This window comes from Sceloporus occidentalis, unplaced genomic scaffold (assembly GCF_023333645.1).
Source record: "Sceloporus occidentalis isolate IW3139 unplaced genomic scaffold, rSceOcc1.0.p SCAF_103, whole genome shotgun sequence".
NCBI lineage: Eukaryota > Metazoa > Chordata > Lepidosauria > Squamata > Phrynosomatidae > Sceloporus > Sceloporus occidentalis.
Genome location: NW_028317083.1, coordinates 2,255,626 through 2,275,734, shown reverse-complemented (window position 1 = coordinate 2,275,734; position 20,109 = coordinate 2,255,626). Strand labels below are relative to the sequence as shown.

Below are 20,109 nucleotides of genomic sequence, written 5' to 3'. Positions count from 1 at the left end.
CCTTGCAACACCTCCCTCTCTGTGCTTCATCACACGGAGTTAAATTGACATGTGAATTCTATCAATTTGAAGATTAGTTTTTGTAGACAGGTACTTTATATAGATGTTGTTTCTGTAAGCCAAATTGTTATGCTGTATACTACTTGTTATGTCCTATCTACCCATTGTACAGCGCTACGGACTATGATGGCGCTATACAAAACAATAAATAATAATGTTAAGTTACCCAGTGAAGATTAAACTTTGCTGCCAGGCCACTGTGTTATTGCAAGAATGTGTATAAAATTAAAGTTTTCATAAAAAATGTAATGTTTTTTGAATATACCGAAATCACCTTGTTTCCCCCCTTGGTGGTTTTCAGTACACATTGCATGCAGCAGATGTTTTCAAAACATATAGTTTCACATCAAAATATCTCATATGGCCCATATCAAAGGAATACACAGCACATTGCATCATGTAACATGGTTTAGGCAATTTCCCTACCAACTAACTACTGTTTGCTCATAGAACGCTTCAACCCTCACTCAAGTGCTAATATTTAGATCTTAAGGGCTCATTCGTCTGAGCACAAACAAGTTACTGAACACAAATGTAGGCTTGCTGCTGCAAGACCATTTGGTCTGTTAATAGTACTTGAGTAAAGATATAGATGATTTTGCAGGTCATTTACAGCCAATGATGTCACAAATTAGGTTCTCAAACGCCGCTATATGGCATAATCCTCATTATAATTTCCAATAAACGTCACCCGATGGCCTCTGTAACTGGGGGGAGGTCAATACAAATGCACCGTGCAAGCAGGTAGTGATGTTAAAGCACCACACCAGCTTATATACTGTATGTCTAGTAAGCATTGTTCGTTAAAGAGGGTAATTAGTCCCTCTAACACTGGAGTTTTTAAATCACTGCCTGGTCTCCATGCACTCTTGAAACACGTACCCATGCAGCCCCTTTTTTGCTCCACTGTGTCCCTATTATCACCTCCACACGTATACAAAAGGAATGGTGGAACAAAACAGATATCCAAGTTAAAAAGAAGGTTTGGTATTTAAAATGGCGGGTTTTGTATTTACCAAAATGAATGTAGACATTTTATTCTCATAGAGAAATACAACTGATTTCAGAGGGACCCTGAAAACTAACCGTAATGTTGAACTACTTTAGAACATGGCTGCAACTAACAATTATTTTCATAATCAATTAGTTGGACAATTATTTTTCGATGAATCAGATAAAAAAAAAATCAATTTAAAATAATTAAATAAGGGGACCAAGAAAGTTAATGATGGGAACTGGGGACCCCGGAACAGATTGAAGGGTGGGAGGGAGTTTCTTTTATTTACAGACCAGAAAGTAAGAGGGGGTTTAATGAGGGGACCAGGGAGTTAATGAGGGGAACTGGGGACCAGATCAGACCAAAGGGTGGGAGTGAGTTTCTTTTACTTGCAGACCAGAGGTTGGGAGGGGGTTAATGAGGGGACTGGGAAGTTAATGATGGGATAAGAGTGAGAATGGGGACGGGATCAGTCTGGCACGTCTTCTGCACTGAGCTCCGAAGTATCATCTGTCTGAAGTACTTTAACTTTGAAACAATAGTGCGCGCCGTACCGAGACCCACTAATCAAATGGCCAACTGATAATGAAAATCGGCGACAACTATTTTAATTTTGTATTATTATAGATCGAGTCAACAGTAGTTGTTTCAGCCCTACTTTCGAAAAAAAGAACCAACAACATAGAAAAAAAAGCCAGAAATGTATTGTTTCAATATAACCGAGGCAACATTTGAAGTCAATAGGATTTTACATATATGACTGACCTTAACAAAATCTACACCTAAAGTAACTAAGAAAATGAATCTAGTGCTTTTGCCTTGTCCTCGAGGCCACTGAAGTCTTGGTTGTTCTTCTCTCAAGAGTCGGGACGCTTGCACTTCGGGAAGTGGATGGTCTTTGTGAACTGCTCTGGCTTAACCCTGTGAGAAAATATGAGAATTAAAACCTTTAAATGTCGAATATATGCATTTATTTATATAGGGTCATATTCTACAATGTTGTACAACAGGTAAACAGACCATAACAAGTACAGCAACTACAAGTTAAAACAAATAAAAAACATCTCACACGATACATATATGAACATAAACACACATATATATACTGTAAAGCCTCTGATATATTACTCTTGCTGCCTATGCTGGGGCACTTGAACGGGGCTTCTTATACACTTTCCAGAAATCCAAATTACCGATAAATATGTATTTGAGGGCAGCCATTATCACTAGTCACATCGTTTCCACATTTCCTTTCCCTTTAAACTATTTATCCTACTTGTAGATGACATATGATGACTAGGCGGGAGAAAGTGTACTAAGTATAAAGTACAATGCAAATCAACCATCTGGGGCCTGAGATCAATTTCCATGAGATAAAAAGTAAATATGCTAAGATGCAAATCACTCAGCCTGTTTTCACAAACAGGTACGCAGTAGCACCTTTGTGGTATAACCGAAACATTGTTTTACCCTAAGCAGGATCACAATAACACTGGGGTACTTGCCAGATTATCAAAACCGCCAATCTGTTGTTGCATACAGGGTTGCAGCACATTATAATGGTCCATCCCACGGCAAACACTCATTTTTTCCCCACTTTATGTTTGTTTATGCAAATTTATAATGACAATGTAACCTGATATACTGGAGCCTTTTTTCTGTTATGAGAACATTATTTCTGGGGTTCTATTTTCAACATGAAATCCACATTTAAGATGTTAGATAAGTAAATAGTGTTTTTACAACAAGCTTTGCTCATGGGACATCAATGGCACTTCCAAGACGGAAACATGTGGATTGTTCTCATCACTCTGAGCATCCTTGTTCACCAAACAAAGAAGGAACATGAAGAGACTCACCAACGTAACTGCAAACAAACATATATCTTTATTCCAAAGTTTATTGTGGACACATACAGCAGGACATGCAATGTTGATCACGCCTTATGCATGTTGTGCTGAATAGTGCTATTCAGCAAGAAATGTGTAAGGCGCCATCATCATTGCACGTCCCGCTGAAGGCATCCACATTAAACTTTGAATAAAGGTTTAATTTTTTGCACTTGCCTAGGACTTGTGATGATTCTCTGAGCTTTCCCGTCTTCTTTGTTAAATACATTTTTGCCATGAACGCTTTAGCTTTAGGTTAAATAAACTACAAGCAGGCTACTAGCGCCCTCTCGTGACAGATGTGATCACCTGCAACTACAGCTGCTTGCATCCACTATGAAATTGACAAAAACCTACTTGATTGTAAAAGAATAGTTCAGGGCAATCGAGAATGCTTTGCTCCAAAATTATATAAATTTCCCAAATTTCTACCCAAGGAAAACTGTTGACATCCATTCATAAGCACCCTACACGTGACATGTAAACAGGAGAGACAGATTACATACTACAGGTATTCTACTAGTGAATTACCAAAAGCCTGATTAAAAACATAGTAGTGAAGCTAATAAAAAAAAAGTGAAAAATAAATTAAAAATCCGAGGCTGCATTTGGAAGCCTGATGCCAAGGTTTGTAACAAAGCTTAACCTGCAAATCCATTTTCTTTAGGAAGAAATCTTCTCAACATCACCTGTGCAGTGCAAAATTTCCCATCATGGTAAATAACGTAACATTTGACTCACTTGGAATCTCGTGGGCCCACAGCTCATTACAGTTAGGGCAGCGAGGCTCCGCTTGTCCTTTAAAATATTTCCCTGCACATGGTATATGAATCTGGATCCCACAAGTTTCACACATCTGGCTCTAGAACAGAAAGATGTTAATTCAACGTATGCTTTTATTAACGAGAGCAGAATGAATGTACTTTATATGAAGATATGCCCACAGCATGCTCTGTGGCTGGTTCCTAGCCGCGCTATGCCCTGCCTGTAAGATCCAGAATGGCTCACATTGATGTTATTAAGAGGGTGAATTCGCATTTCCCATAGCAGATGGGTAACTCCCACATCTAAAGCTGCCAGGATGATGAAGATGCGAGAAGAACGTACTTGAATGAATGCACTGCTCACAACTTTCCTGGCTCTTAATCACAATCTGATTTAGTTGACTAAAAACATGAGTCAACGTGAAATTAACTTTAAGTGGTATGATTTCACAATCCTAGAAGAGCGACGGGTTACCTGAACTGCTACGTCGCGACAGATGTTGCATATTTTAACGTCTTGGAAAGTGTTCCGTATATAGGGTTCCAATTCCATTATGCAGCGAGTGTGAAGGGTATATTCGCCTTCTCTCTAAGAATTAAAAAAAAACAAAAACAAAAAAAAACCACTGATTTAATTTTTACCTGCCATGATAGAGAATTAGAAGAAAAAATAAAGAAAACATTTACATAATGTGAACATTTAACACTTACATTTTGAAGACGTAATGGGCAAACACCAAGAATGCCTGGCCAATTGTATTAACTATATACTACTTTTTCTAATTATTATGTGTCAGTAACTGGTTAAAAAAAGGGTGCATGTACAGAGAAAGGTAGCTTCCTCGCCAAATTTTACATTCCACCCGCTGAATATCAGTCTCGTTAGTCACACACCTCAATAAGCCACTTCTCCTGCACAAATTTTTGCAGTAATTGTTCCACCTCCTTTTTCTTAATCTTCTTGGTTTGTAGTTCATCCGAAAGGTTCAAAAGCCGCGTGGAAGACGCAAATCCGTTCTCAGAAGTTACAATTAAGTCCATCTTAAAACGTTAAAAAAAAAATACACATCCATGTTCACATTTGTATGTAAAGTTATTTAGAATTGTGGCCCCTCTTACAAACACTTCCCAGAATGCATTGTGAAACAGAGGTAAATATTTGCACATTTATTTTTACTGCCACTAACCCAGTAGTCAGATCTTACCGTTTTCCTAAAAAGCTCAAGTTCATTTTCTGCGTAATCCGAGGCCATTTTAGTAATTTCATTTTCGGCTAGGTTCACCTGTCGAGTAAGGAGACAACTGGTTAAAGCCTCTTTCTAGTTCCTGGATATAACAATGATATAATTTGCTGTAAGATTTACAATATTCTGGTGAATAAGGAGCACGTTTGTGTATAATAAATGTGTACATTATGTATTTGTGCTGCTTCTTAGTTACTCAGAGCCCAGCAGGAAATCTCTGGAGTCAATATATAAAACGGCTACCCGTGCGTTTGCTTATGTGCTTAAAAAAAGTGTCGCTTTCATGCAAATATAAAACGGTCCCTGAACTTCAAAGTTTGAACCAATTTTACTGTCACAATGCAAACATTCAGATGCGAACAGGAATGTGAATACACATATCTAACAAGTATTCTTAAGATTATTGATTGTTTTATATGTTATTTATTGTTTTATATAGCGCCAATTACTAATTACAAAAATACAGAAATTACAAAAAGCGCAGGTATTTTTTTTTTTTTTTATAAATAATCTTCGCTATGGTAAAATATAAAAGGCAGAAAAAAACAAAACTTCCCCTTTGAGATTTAATGCAACGTAGAAATAAATTGTACAAATAACGGCATTATTACGGACAGAAAATAATAAATTGGGGAGTGTTATGACATACCAAGGCATAGTACCTCTTCCCCTCATCTTCGGAGATCCTTTTTCTTATCTGCATGAACAAAGGCTGCAAATGTTTGTTTATAACATCGATGAAGTCATCCAGTCTGTCATGTATATAGTGAACTGCACAAAACAAGCACAAAAATCACATTTCTTATATCGCATGAATGCCCCATGTAAAAATGGTAATACCCATCTGAATTTCTCTGTGTACCGCAGACAGCCTGTAATATATATTTTTCTCTTATTTTGGGGCAACTCGTCAGTATGCGCTGATCTCCTCCTAGATGACGCTTTGTACAGTATTTATTTACATTTTTGTAAAGTGGGTCCTATCTTTAACCAAAATCAGAAGTGGCATTAATGTGTGGATTTATACTCCCAGCTTGGGTTTCGTGGCAAGGTTCAAATCTACTATTACAAAACTAAAAAGGCATTTCTGAATAATTTTCCCTTTTTAAATATTTTCACATAAAAGGACTTTGGACGTATTTCATTAAATGAATTCCGTCTTTATTACCTAATCTACCCAACGGTATCAGTGCTCGCTCCGGCAACCCGCTTAGTTAAAGGCTCGACGTGATGATGATGTATGCAGGCAAAAAAAAAACATCAAGTGAAAATACTTATTTACATAAATCCATTGAATTTGCCAGACAGATTTACTGCCAAATAGCTACAGCCTATAGCTACCAACTAGACTTATGCACATGGACCAAAAAGGATTCTGACATAATTTTTGTCTTTGGTCAACAAATTTCCAGACGTCAGTACCGATTGTAGACAGCAAGTACAGCCGCGGTAAGCAAATGGTTAACAGTCCCAAATACAGTGATGCAAAAGCAGGAGTCTGTGAGCAGCCCAGGTCAGCAAATAGTTAACATCTCCCATATACAGGGACATAGGTCATGCTGAGGTCAGGAACAGGTTAACAAATAATCAGGAAGATCCACAGTGTAATCCAGGAGGTGAGGTCAAAGTTACAATAGCCAGTAGGTTATATGGGAGCTAGGGAAAGAGGGGAGCGAGGAACTGGTGCAGGACTCAGGGTGGGAACACCTAGGACGTCTCCCACCAAAATTGTGGGCAGACCGATGTCCCAGTTAGAGCATAACTGGCTTTTGCTGCAGCCTGTATTACTCGGCACATCCTACATATCCATATCTTTTCCTTTTTGTGATGGGTCTCTTTTTAGCAGACTTTCACTAACCTTTATGAGCTTCACAGCAATGTTTGTGTAGAGTTCTGATGGCCGAACCCTCCATTATTCCATGGGACATCAGCACTTGGAGGAAACGTTGGTGACTCTCTGTTATTTGTGCCATTTTACAATGAAAACCTGTAATAAAAAAAAAGAAGATTATAGAGGACAAGTTTGAAAGCATCATTACAGTCTTAAAATGCGAAATGCGATTGAATGGATGTTCTCTAAAAAAAAAACTTCGACCAATTAGTTCTAAAAAAAAAAAAAAAAAAAAAAAAAAAAAAGCTATTTATTGAATTCGGTAAATATGTGATGTTAGGAAGGTAATGGGAGGTAGGAGCAAAGTTACCCATTATGGAAACTGATTTTCAGGCACTATCCTGCTATTGCAGGCAGTGGGGGTCATGAGCTGGTTAGGGAGGTCATGGGCTAGTTGTGGGGGGGTCATGGGCTGGTTAGGGAGGATCATGGGCTGGTTAGGGACATCAGAGGACCTCTCTAGACTATCCAACAGAGAGAAGTCAATCAGGTCTATACAGTTTGCTTGTCTCGAATGTAAGTTCTGTTTATGTTCGCCCTAAAAAAAAAAAAAGTAACCCGTCCAATCAATGAGTTGACGAAGAACAAGGTAATCTAGTTTAGGGGAACTAATGCGCTCTCAGGGTGCCCCCAGGCCGTGGTTAGTCTTATCAAAACCCACTTTTGACAGACATGTCATGGGAAGTAAGTAGCAGCATCCCCACAAGGCACTAACATGACAAGGTGTCAGTTGGGGAGGGGTGGCTGACCTTCACCTATACTTTCCCAGCCAGCATGCTTGGAAACGTATAGGTAAATTCATCCCTATGCTCTATAGGCCATCAGGTACTGACAGCATAGTGATAAAAGCTACAAACACGGCTACCGGGTAGCTGTGCGTACATTAAAAAGGAACAGCTGATTGGAGAATAATTACATTCACTATTTCCCTACAGGTAACAAATACTCCCCTCAGCACGCTGACAAATCTAAACGCAGGCGAACCGTTCACTAAACACACACCGGAACGAGCAAACGTCACCCACTACCGACAGCTGGCGGGAAGGACGAAAACTTCAACACAGGGAGTGTCTTCGTTGACGTCACTGCCAGCCGGCTGAACATGCGCAGTGCGCACACAACTGAGCGTATCAGTGGTGCATAAACTCGACTTTCCACTAGAGGGCGCTCAGAGACCACCGTGACCTGCTTGGCAGTCAGGTGTGACACTCGGCACTAAAGTGCACACAATACAAGTTATACACAACCTATACCAGCTCCCAGTTATAAACACAGACATGCCAATAATAGTAATGATAATAAATAGTATATGGCAAGGATTCTGGTTACGTAACCCTTCTCATCCTACACAATGCATCTATAAAAGATACTCCGTTAAAGCACCCATCTGCTCTGTGCTGCCCCCTGGCGACCTGTGGCACCTTCTGTGGAGGGAAAAAAATCCAGCCCATGATGGCATTGATGGGATTATAACTGAACGTTCATCTTTTTTTACCCTCCTATAAAACACTGCTACCATAGGGCCGGGGTATCTATCTGGAACTAGGTTAATGCCTAGGGGCTAAGTTGCCCAAAACCGTACATTTAATTCATATGAGGTAGCCACACTCACAGCCATGGTGTACGCAGGTCTGAGACCAGGAGCCACCTGTGTTAGTATCCATGTTTTTAGACGCATACCGACCATAGTCCACGAAATGTGACTTTATTTTTCTGGATATATCATGGTTTTATGCCCTAGTTTGCAACGGTTTTATTGTTTACAAGTTTGAATTTGTTGCAGGGAGTATTAATAATTATATCCATATGTATATGTGACCCCATGGAGAAGGTGCAAGAAGGAAGCCTCTGAGACGGTAAACGGGGCGAGGGCAGGAAAGCAAATAGTTTGCACATCATATGGCAAACAGCTGACACTGAAGACTCGCAAGGAAACCAATGCATAAATATATAGTATTTTTTTTCTTTTGCCCGTATCAATTACAAAAGATCCCCTCTGCTGTTAAACAATTAGCAAACAATGAGGTTTAAAAAACACCTTGTGACCGCCATGTTGTGCACTTTTGTCACCCAGGCCACAAAGGCAAACTGGGTAAATGCTCAGTAGGCCACTGGCTGATATCACCCCATACTTACCCGTACTGTCGGGATCCTGTGGTGAATGGCGGCCACCTGGATACACGCGTGTAAAAACATAACGTGACGTCACTCTTATCCAGCTGGCGGCCATTCAAGCATAAAGTACTGGTCAGTGGCCTCAAAGTGCCAAGGCCTCTTTTGATCCCCAGTTCAGCCAAGACATTAAAGTTATCACCCAATTAGCGGTACGTGATAGAAACAGGAATGTTCGCTTTTTAAGTGAACAAACTATTTATAGCTCTGTAGGAAAGAGAATGTGATCATTTTCAGATTCACTTTACATGTATATTCAATGTTATATGTATCCAGGGAAACAATCCAATCCCAACAATGTAACACGATGTAGGTGAAACGTAAAACAATTTAATTGCAGCACCACAAAAAAATGAGTAGTGTGTGATGTCATACCACAACTCCTTTGGCATCATTTCTCACACTCTAGACCAAGCAAAATGTTTGCAAATATGAAAGGGAGCAAATGGACACAGGAAAAAAATGTCTACCTATTTCATTATTATATGGACCTAGACTGAATCTGAAAAACGCATTCCCATGTATGGCCCTCAGGGTCAATATATGTAATGAACTTGGTGTACAGGAACGTGGGGGTATCAAAAGCACCCTAGATGCATTGTGATTTTTGTTTCTTTAAAATAACTTGTATTTAGCATGGTTTGGTTTACAACTGGGACATTTTGGTGCTCTTGGAAGCCATGTTTTGTTGTCTTTGGTGGACCAGCCATGATGTCTTTATTAGTATGAAATCCCATGGAAATGTTAGACATTTGTTTTAGAAATTCTCCAGGATATATAGCGTCCACTTCTGTAATTAGCTAGTAACCTGTTACATTAGAGGGACGAGAAAGAAGGATAATTTAGAACATCTCTGATCAGAGGCTTCCATATTTGTACATTTCTAAAATACTTTGGGTTTCTGTCACATCTCCTCTTGATAGACCTTTCAGTCCACATGGAGTGATTAATACATTTCACTCAGGTGCCTTAGAGACAACTTGCTGTTCTGCGCTGACATTTACTTTTTTGTCTGATTTAAGAAGGAATTTCCCCCATTTTGACCCACAATTGCGTGGGTTTTTGTTGTTGTTTTTTTTTACTTTTTCTGGATCAAAAGGAAGGTTGAAGTTGATGGACTTTTATCAACTTAAATCTGTTATTATGTGAGAATGTCTGGCTGGTTGTCCACTTACCCTTGTGACCTAACATTACCGTAAAATATTTTGTAATCATTCATCTCAGAACTAGACATCTGTTCCACTTCTGACTCGTTTATACAGGGCAGGGTTTATCTATTGACGCTGAAAGGATGATTCACTCCACTTCTGCTTCTAGATGCTGAATGTTCCTTTGCTTTGCATTCCATTTGCAATAAAGGTCGCGCAAACTTGGTGAGTACAATGCTATTTTACATTCATTCTTACTTAAGCTTAATTGGATCGGCCTCCAGAAATCTATCATTAAATACATTCCGAGTGCACAGGAAAGAGCGTACCTCTGGAGCTGGCTCCTCCAACAATACAGGTTACCTGGGTATCTTATTATCACAAGTGCATCTGTCGTATCTACTGATAGTATACTAGTGGAAGACTCCAGAGTTGGCCTTGAGACAATGCCTGGATTCACATGTAGTTTACTTTAGCAAAGCCAAGGATGTCACCAGGAAACCCAGACTAGTTGGTGTTTTTTTATATCTCTGGTCCAGTTTTGCTCTGGCTCACTTAAGCTTCTTTTCCTTTTTTATACATATTCTCATACACGATTACTTTCCATGATCACTAAATCAAACCAGGAAAAGGTCTCACCTTCACTGGCCCACCTTCAATCACTTCAAAGTTGACTGCATTTGCTGGTGCTTTCTGTAATAAGAATTAGGTAATGGTCTCCTATTGTTAATCTTGCTTGGGTTGACCTCTACTTTTTGCCGTTTTTCCTCACTCACTGTTTCTCTACTTAGCTTTGATCACTTTGGTGGACATCATTGAACTTTCTGCTGCCATAAAATGTCCCCTGCTGAATCCACCACTGCCCCTCCATCCACATGGCTACAGTCTTGCCCTTTAACATCTGAGGGTTGACCATTACTCTGGCCATTTGCTCAGAAGTCAGACCTTGCCTGGCCATTTCCAACAACAAGGTACCCATTAACTGAGCTGAGCAAATGCCGACCGCAGGTGGATGAATAACGTTTGTGGACTTTTTCTGGACTCACCAATGCCTCAAAAGAGTCCAAGATGCAGAATAATTTTAAGAAGTATTATGTTTCAATCTTTGTCTATCACATCCGAATCAAATTAAATTGATTGGGGTTAGTCCTGGATGTAAAATGTCACAAATTTATAGATTTTGTTCCCTAAAATGTCACAGGGAAGTCTGAATGGAGCCTCTTGGAGAACTGAAAGAGGTAGGTTGATGGCTGAGTCTTTCCTCTGCTACAAAGTCAATTTAGTAGTCGCTTACCTTAGTATACATCACTACAGGCATCACAACCGAGTCTCCCGTCTATTCTGACTCTATGAACAAAGCACATCTTCATTATTCAAAGTGTTACACACATTAAACATTACATTTATAATGGCCTGATCTTCCGCCACATGCCAGGTCATCTGGGCTTTTCCCCAGATACGGATATTTCCTGCCTTCAGAAAGTATTTTGTTCATTTCAAGCCATTAATTGTAGATGGTAACTTCTTCGCTGACTTTTTTTTCACTGTATGTACCGAGTGACTAGATGACTAATAATTTAAACAGAAAAAATGAGTCAGTGACATTTTGCTGTCAATAATTCCAGAATACTGATAATAACCAAACTCTTTGATATATATATGTAACCTATGTGTTCTGAATTTCCCTCCGCACAGACGAGCACGTACCATGAGATTTACTAATCTCTACAGCCAAGCAAACATGGACGTTAATAGAAGTTTTATATCCAGTGGACAATAGAAACCACTCTCAAAAAGTCAATGTTCAAGCTGTCTGCATTTGGGTTCTGGAGGCTTTAAAAATGTCCCATTTTTATTAAGCAAAGGTAAGCACTATGAAAATCATTCTTTCTATATCCATACATTGCATAAAACGCATTATTGATATTAATGGAGATCGAATGTTCCGTGAGCTGAGTTTCATTATATTACTTTTGCAGCCTTTCAACTTCAATCTTTCTGAAAGCAAGTATTTTTTTTTCACTTAAGCTAGGAAATAAATGTGTTTTTTATATAATTAATTATTTTATCCTGTAGCCTCTAGAGGGTCAGAAAAGAACCAAAGTACTCAACAAAGTCTTTTGGATATCATCGCCCCAAAGCTTACATTTCTAATAACTGTCATGAGGGTCACCACGACATTTTTCTAGAACAATAATACTACAAAGTATGGGGCGGGAGACATTTAAATATACAAAAATTCCAAATTTCCAGATTTATGGGATTTTTTTCAGTTTTTTAGAGCAGTTTTTTAGATTCTGATATAGAATAAACATTTTTTTCATGCTATCAGGAAATTGGTGGACAATCTTGGCCAACGTATCAAAGTTTTTATTACTCATAGCTGTGCGGTGGATTACATCCCAAACTGTACCACGTTAATTAATAATTGTTATGTTTAGAAGCAGTACAACTGAATTCTTAAGCCTGAAGTCATTCATTTTAAGTTAAAATACATATTAATTCTGTTGTTAGACTTTTTAGTAGCAGAGAAAATAATAATTGTTTTCTTTTATAATCCACAGTTTAGAAAAGCTGCTTAATTTCAATATTTTTCCTAAAATTAGTATTACAAAAAACAATTATATATTTTTTATTTCCATTATTTCTCTAGATTCACACAATCTTAAAAAATATTTTGATTTTCAATTTTAGTTTGAAGTGGCAATGGATTAAATTAATTTTATTACTGTATGTCCATAGTATTTGCAAAATATTAAACATTTTTTTAGTATATGTGTGTTATATGTATTTGTAACCACTTGAGCTTTACAAATCACTGTAATTATTTCCTGTTAACTTCAATAATATCCTAGTTTCCTTTTATAAATATATAGTTTTATTTTATTGATTACCAAATTAAAATATACATAGCTTTTTTTTTCAGTATGCATACTAGATATATCCATGTATTAATTATTTACCGTATAATTTGTGTTTTTAATTTCACTTATATTTGCGTAACTAAGCATTATTTTGTTTCTCGGAAAATAGAATTAAATATTTTAAGTTAAAATTGGGCAATTACAAGAAAATTATGAGTACTGTGGAATATAATAGAGCCTAATTAAGGATTCATATTTATTAAAATGTATTCAGAACATGCACACCATGAAATTAGCTGAGTTTTATATTATTAATAAAAACCTCATCGTTATTTAATAAAAGTTTTCAGTACACTTACACTGTGAAATTCATTTTTTTGTAATAATAGATGGTTGTTAATTATCATGGTGTTTAATTAAAAATTTATATTCAAAAGTTTAAAGTACAGGGTTTATTGGTACAGTTTTCCTGTCGTTTTTTTCAATAATGTAAGAAAATTGCTTAATATATCATGTTTATGTAAAATTATGTTGCCATGTTTATAATATTGTTTTTTTTTTATTAATGTTACCTTATTTTGATAATTTGGAGATGCATAGGATTAGTCTGAACTTCAATGGTATTTCAACAGGAGCTTTAAAACTAAATGAAGAAAATTTATAATTTTGTATAAATTGTAGAAATTAGAATATGTATCTTAATTTAAAAAAAAAAAGATGCAAGACAGATTTTATAATGCACATTTATTTGGTTTCAATAAATAAAAATAAACTCAATAATAAACAGTTTTATTAATAACAAAGTTAGAGTCGGGTGTTTAATGTGTTCCATGAGCTATTGTCTAACTCTTTAATCAGTGATTGTTATAAGGTGTAGTTCCTAGCGACTGGACAATTGCTCATGTTTTTCCACTGTGTAAAAGGGTAGCAGGGATGATTCCGGGTTAGGGTGGCCACACGGCCCTTGATTTCCCAGGATAGTCCCTAAATAAAGGAGATGTCCTGTGTCACCCTGTTCGGTGAACATGTCGTGTGCCGGAATGATGTAAGGGTAGAGTAGTGAAGAACCCACTGTTATCCCGCTAAGCCGTAGTAGAGATGGAAAGGACATAACAATTAGTACGCTTTCGTAAATATTGTTGGTACTGTTCCTGTGAGGAAGAGCGTGTATGTATTAACTAGGGTTTGATTGACATGTGTGGGCTAAGGCCACATCCTCTGCCCTACAATCACAAAAATTGTGGTCACCCTACTTCCGAAACAATAGACCTTTGAGTCTTACTTTAGAAGTGGGAAAATTAATGGAAAGCCTACTGAAAAATAAAATCGTAGCTCAGCTAGTGCGTATTCTCAGACCCAAGCGCATTTTACTGAGGGAACGTGCCTGCCCAATTTTATTGAGTTCTTCGACAACACAATAAACGAAGGTAGAGCAGCTGATGCGGCATATTTTGATTTTAGCATTACGTTTTATTAGGGGTGAGCCTGTGGTTAGTGGTGCAATATTTCTTTGGAATCCCACTCCCATCCGTAACTAAAACACACCACCACTCACTCTAACGCCATACATATTATACACATATACACACAAAATACCACCCTCCTCTCCCTCGCAACACTAAGGCTAGGCTCATCCCTGACACCACACCCTAAAACCATATGCTAACACGCTGTCATGCTAATACCACTAACAGTAACACCCATACACCCACATACTGACACCCAAATTCAACCACATACACACTCATGCTAACACTATACACTAACATACCCACACTTAACACCATATGCTGACACACACTCATGCTAACACTCTACACTGATATACACACACTAACACCATTTGCTTGCAGAGACATACTCTAACACCATACAGAAACACATACATGTCAACAGCTACACTCAAACATACTAACAGCATTTGATCACATACATGCAAACACCATATATTCACACATGGTAACACCATATATTAACACATGCACATGCTAACACCCTATAGTACCACATACTAACGTCATATGCGCACACATGCACACACATTCTGCCGTGAAACAGAACTGCACACTTATACACACACACACTCTCTTCAACACCATACAATAACACACTTACTCAAACACCATATACCTAAGTGAAAAGACTTAGAGGGCAAGATGAAACATGGAGATGAAAAAGAATAAACTAAGGGACACAATACATCAGTCTAATTGGAAGTAGATATATTAAAGTAGCATATATCTAATTAGAATCCTAAATAACACTTTTCCCAGATATTGAATCCCCCCTTACTGTTGAACGTGGAAACCCCCCTAAAAGTTACATGAGTTGATTCTAAACTTCCCCTGTCTTCTTCCTACACCGCATAAAACCATAAACACCAAGATGTTAAGTGTTAGGTCTGCCTGTGAAACTTTGATTTAAAATAAGATGAATAATAATACTTTTTGAAATAGGCTTATTTTGAACTTTTATCAGATTTTTAAACTATACATATCACATCTTTTAAGATGTATGTGCCGATCTATAAATGAGTGTATGTGTCATCCAGTTATGATGTGACGCCTATTAGACGTATGCATGTTTTTCACTACCCACCAATTTCACACACGTATTCTGCACATAGATTATCAGCCGTACTTTACTACCCGTTACCACATCCTATATGTATCACATCACACACGGCAGGGAAAAGTCTATTCATACAATTCGCTGTAACAGGCAGTCTGTCAGTGATCAGAGTGACCAGAATTGTATTTTTTGGGCTCAGTCCCATCTTCTTTTTACAATGTTTTTCTACAAAAGAGCATTTTTGCATTGATGAATTTCCTGGGCAATTCAACCTACACTGAAAAAATGGAAAATTAAAAGGTAAGTTATCGGCGTGATGAAATCATTCACAATAGGTTAAAAAGCAAAAACATTATGCCTGTTTTAGTAATTTAAACAGACTTACAGTATATATATATATATATACATACATACATAAACTACCATTCAAAAGTTTGGGGTCACTTTTGTGAACTAAAATAGCATGGAATGGATCAGAAATACTGTGTAGACTTTGTTAATGTTGAAAATTACTATTGTAGCTGGAAACAGGGAATATCTTCATATGTGTACAGAGGCCCCTTATCACTCCCATCACTCCTGTGTTCCAATGGCACATTGTGTTCGCTAATTCATGTTTAAGTTTCAAAGGCTAATTGATCATTAGAAAACCCTTTTGCAATTATGAAATGAAAAATCTTTTTTTTCATTAAAACAACTAAGTGACCCCAAACTTTTGAACTGTATTATATATATATATATATACTATTATTATATATAATTACTATTATTATATATATTACAATATTTGAAAAAGCACTGAAAGCTGTAAATTTATTATTATTCACGTACAAAAGGCCGTGTAAATTGTGTTAAATAAAGGATGGTCTTCCTTTATGGACAAGATTATGTAGAGCTTTTTTTTTCTGACAACACTTTTGAAGTTTCCGTTATCCTTTGTCTATACTGCATCTTAAAAATATCATTTAAAACAAAAAATAAATTCAACATTTGAATAGGTTTTGTATAACACGTTCAAAAAGCCTATAACATTAAGGGCATATGAAAAGGTTTATGTATTACAAAATTGTGATTAAAGGCACATTGTACTAAAAAAAAAAAAAAGCATGATAGGGTCCCTTTAAGTATCTTTTTCTATCTGCAATATGAAAAAAGTATAAAACTGTAATTTCTGTTATGACTCAAAATGTGTATCTTTTGCTCTTTTCCAAAACCTCTTTTTTTGCAACAAAATTATTATTATGTCATAGGGTACGACATGCATTACTGTAAATAGCCCTTTTGCAACACCTGTGTAAAGGTATTTCTTTTAAATTATTCTATTCTCAGGGTAACCGTTAAGCTGGTGAAGTAAAAAGAAATGGACTGTTCCTTTAAATATTCTGCCTTGTTTAATCAGTGACTACATTTAACAAAAATAATTGATATATTTCACGTTCAATATCGCTAAACGTGCTTGACAAAGTAGTAGTTTTTGTGGAATACAATGAATAATACAATGAATACATTTAATTTGTACGTTTTAGATAACTTCTATATTAAAGTGATCTTTACTTTATAGAGGAGGTAGTAGATAAATAGAACAGCCTCTCATCAGGAGTGGTGAAGGCTAATAAAGGAATTTAAACTTCTATTATATTCTTTTGTAATCTATGGTTCTGAGTGAGTCGTTTAGTAATATAATAAAATGTGTGATTTATTATGGAGCCGCAACCCCAAATATTTGACAAATTGGCTAAAATGTTTGCGTTGTTGGACTAAATACAACATAATTTGCATTAAAATAAAATAGAAGGGCAGTTGACACGTCCCCCATTATATAGAGGATAGTAGCCCTAGAGGTAGGTTGTGAGGGGGCGTCAGGCCTAAATATATCCCTAAGCATCTTTCCATAGGCTCTATCTCCCTTTTATACCACATGCGCAGCCTATATTCTGAATAGCCTGCGGTTAACGTATCAGTCCCATTCCTTCCCTACGTAAAACTATATAATCATTCGGAGTCCTTCCATTTTAGAACCGTACCATGCATGTAAACAAAAAAAGTGTTCCTTATGGTGGCAGTTCCACCATAAAGTTGGTACTGATTTAGTATATGAATTCTGCATAACAATAGGTTGTTTTATACTTGCCGGCATTGTGCAGAATGGCCATTGTGGCTCCGGCATGTTTGGTTGACGTGCTCAGATTATTTTACATGCCCCTGTAAGAGAGCCACAGACCTACCAGTTCCCCATCATGGATGGAGTTTGAAGGGCGAGGAACTGTACATTAAGTGTTCTCCTTGTATTCCTTTATATCCCTTTATATTGTTTATTATGACCAAGTGAAATATAGTATAATCCATGACACTGCATGATGCTTTCGTGTGTGCAGAACAGGCCATATTTACTATAAGCAAATGACATAACTTTGGTTTCCTTCTCATTCCCCGCAGGAACCACCACAAGATCAAAATGAACAGGAAACATGATATTTACCCATCGCCGCTGCTTTTCATTCTGTGCTTTATAGTTCCAATAAGTAAGTACAAAGGATGCTTTAAATCATCGCTCATCATCAACACAAAACCTCTACGTTGTATCCTCAGACAACTCAGATGCGGAGAACTCAGATGACTTGCGAGATGACTCATCAGCTCTGCAGCAAACCTTGTTCTTCCGTCTTAAAGCGATAACTTTAATGGGGAAGTGGCGCCATTGCTGCTTTGACCATACCTTATTCATTATAACTCCCTAAAGTTAGACATCTTAGACACTGGTCCAATGCCTGGTGGGCTGCTGGCCAACAGTCTCACCCAATACTCACCATACTCACCCAATGTGTGACAGGGAGATCTGTGCCTAGACGGTATGTGCTCTAGTGTCCATACCTGGGAACTTTCCAGGGTCTGTAGACCTCAAGCTAGAGTACTTCTGCTGGGAGGGTGTTCTTCATAGCCACCACCCCCTCAGTAAAGTAAATCTTAAGTAAAACATGCTAACATTGAATGGTTTTGTGGACCTCAAGCTACTAGAATGAAATATTAGTCTGTGCTACTGCTGTGAGGGCAGCACGGGTTTCCCCAAAAATAACAAACAGTGGCTTCAATAGAAAACTAATGTGCCTCACACAGCTGGCCTAAAATACAATATAATACTAACGTAACCACAGTGGTTAAAAAACAGAGATCCCAAGGTTAACGTGCATGAAGCGTAAACAATCGCAACTTAACTCGTTTCCCTGTGACCGTCATCACGGCTTCTTTTCGTCCTCTGTGGTCAAGAGAGGTTTCTATTGTATTTTAGATCCGCTGAGGCAACATTAGTTTTATTTTCAAGCCACTCTTTGTTATTTTTGAGGAATCTTATTATTTTTAAGGCAGCCTAGACGGGCAGGACAGGGGAACAAATGCTATTAAACAAATTAATCTTAGGTATGTTTTTATAACAGAGCATAATTAATATTTTTAATAATATTATTAATATTATAAATGGATAATATCCATTTCAGTGCATGTAAGGAAAGATGTGCATTACCGTACCTCTGCAAACAAGCAAAGATTAAATTATAATTTAGGGCAGCTTCTATTGCTTGCTCCCCCAATCTCTCCCATCATCCTCTGCAGCTGCACACTCTCTCATATACTGACTCCCTCATCTCCCTTGCTTCCTCCTCCCACCTCTCCTGTCAGCTGCGCTGAGAGATCACAGGATACCATAAGGCTGGAGTAGGGTGCACAGTGAGAGAGATACTTATTTTTGGGCAACAAATTCAGTTTCTAAATAAAAAAAATCCCTCCAAATTGACTCCGTACCGAAATGGCAGGAAACAAAATTTGTTGTCTGAAAATGAAAAAGGAAAAACTTGGTCCGAAATGATTTTAGGCCTCTTGCACAGGTCTATTACCTACCCCTACTGGATGTGTGGAGGAAATAGGCAAGGGTAGGACCCCAAAATATTTTTAACACGCATAAAGTGACTGTGAAAACACTTGATGCATTTTCGTCTTTACATGTGAGTTAAATATACTGAAATCTTTTATATATCGTCCCTAATTCAAATCTTAATGTTGCAGCTAAGACGTGTGAAGATTTGACCTGCTACGTGGATTACATACATTCTTTATCCTGCACAGTTTTCAGCAACGAGGGAGACAAGCCAGGTATTTCCTACCACCTTAGTGCCACATGGTAAGAATTCTTTATTTCAAAGGTACAACAACACAAGATAAAACTTTTTGAAGTTTCGCTGTTTATTCTTGGTATCATACAGGGGTCTTTCTTTGTTCTAACTATTAGGCTAGGTTTCCACTTGGGTTTTTGTCCTGCGTTTTTTTTCTTGATGAAAAACGCCAAGAAAACCGCCACTGCTTTTTCCTGGGTTTTGGCGTTTTTTTCTGGAGTTTTTTCTGGCGTTTTAGCCTTTCTGTGGAAATTGCTTTTTTTGACCTTAGGCAGTTTTTCCAGCCTTTACAAGTTAGAAGTTTCACCCAGCTAAAAGGGATTAGGATAAATGGCAAGTATCTGCC

General features: G+C 37.6%; 1 protein-coding gene across 1 annotated transcript; it reads right to left on the bottom strand.

Annotated features, from left to right (window-relative positions):
- Window positions 1-3,631: 3,631 nt before the first annotated feature.
- Window positions 3,632-11,483, bottom strand: LOC149283532 (non-structural maintenance of chromosomes element 1 homolog). Its single transcript, XM_089497474.1, has 9 exons — window positions 11,460-11,483; window positions 10,805-10,858; window positions 7,874-8,060; window positions 6,813-6,941; window positions 5,604-5,725; window positions 4,916-4,993; window positions 4,605-4,751; window positions 4,186-4,299; window positions 3,632-3,808 (listed from the first exon to the last, which is right to left on the bottom strand). The coding sequence occupies exons 1-9, from the start codon at window positions 11,481-11,483 to the stop codon at window positions 3,632-3,634; spliced, it is 1,032 nt and encodes a 343-aa protein (XP_089353600.1).
- Window positions 11,484-20,109: the final 8,626 nt, after the last annotated feature.

Coding starts and splice junctions, on each gene's coding strand:
- LOC149283532 (XM_089497474.1), bottom strand. CDS start 11,483: ATGCCTGTAGTGATGTATACTAAG. Junction 8,061..10,804: donor TTGAAGGTGGGCCAGTGAAG/GTGAGACCTTTT, acceptor TGTGCACTTTAG/TGCCGAGTGTCACACCTGAC. Junction 4,300..4,604: donor AGGAGAAGTGGCTTATTGAG/GTGTGTGACTAA, acceptor TTTAATTCTTAG/AGAGAAGGCGAATATACCCT.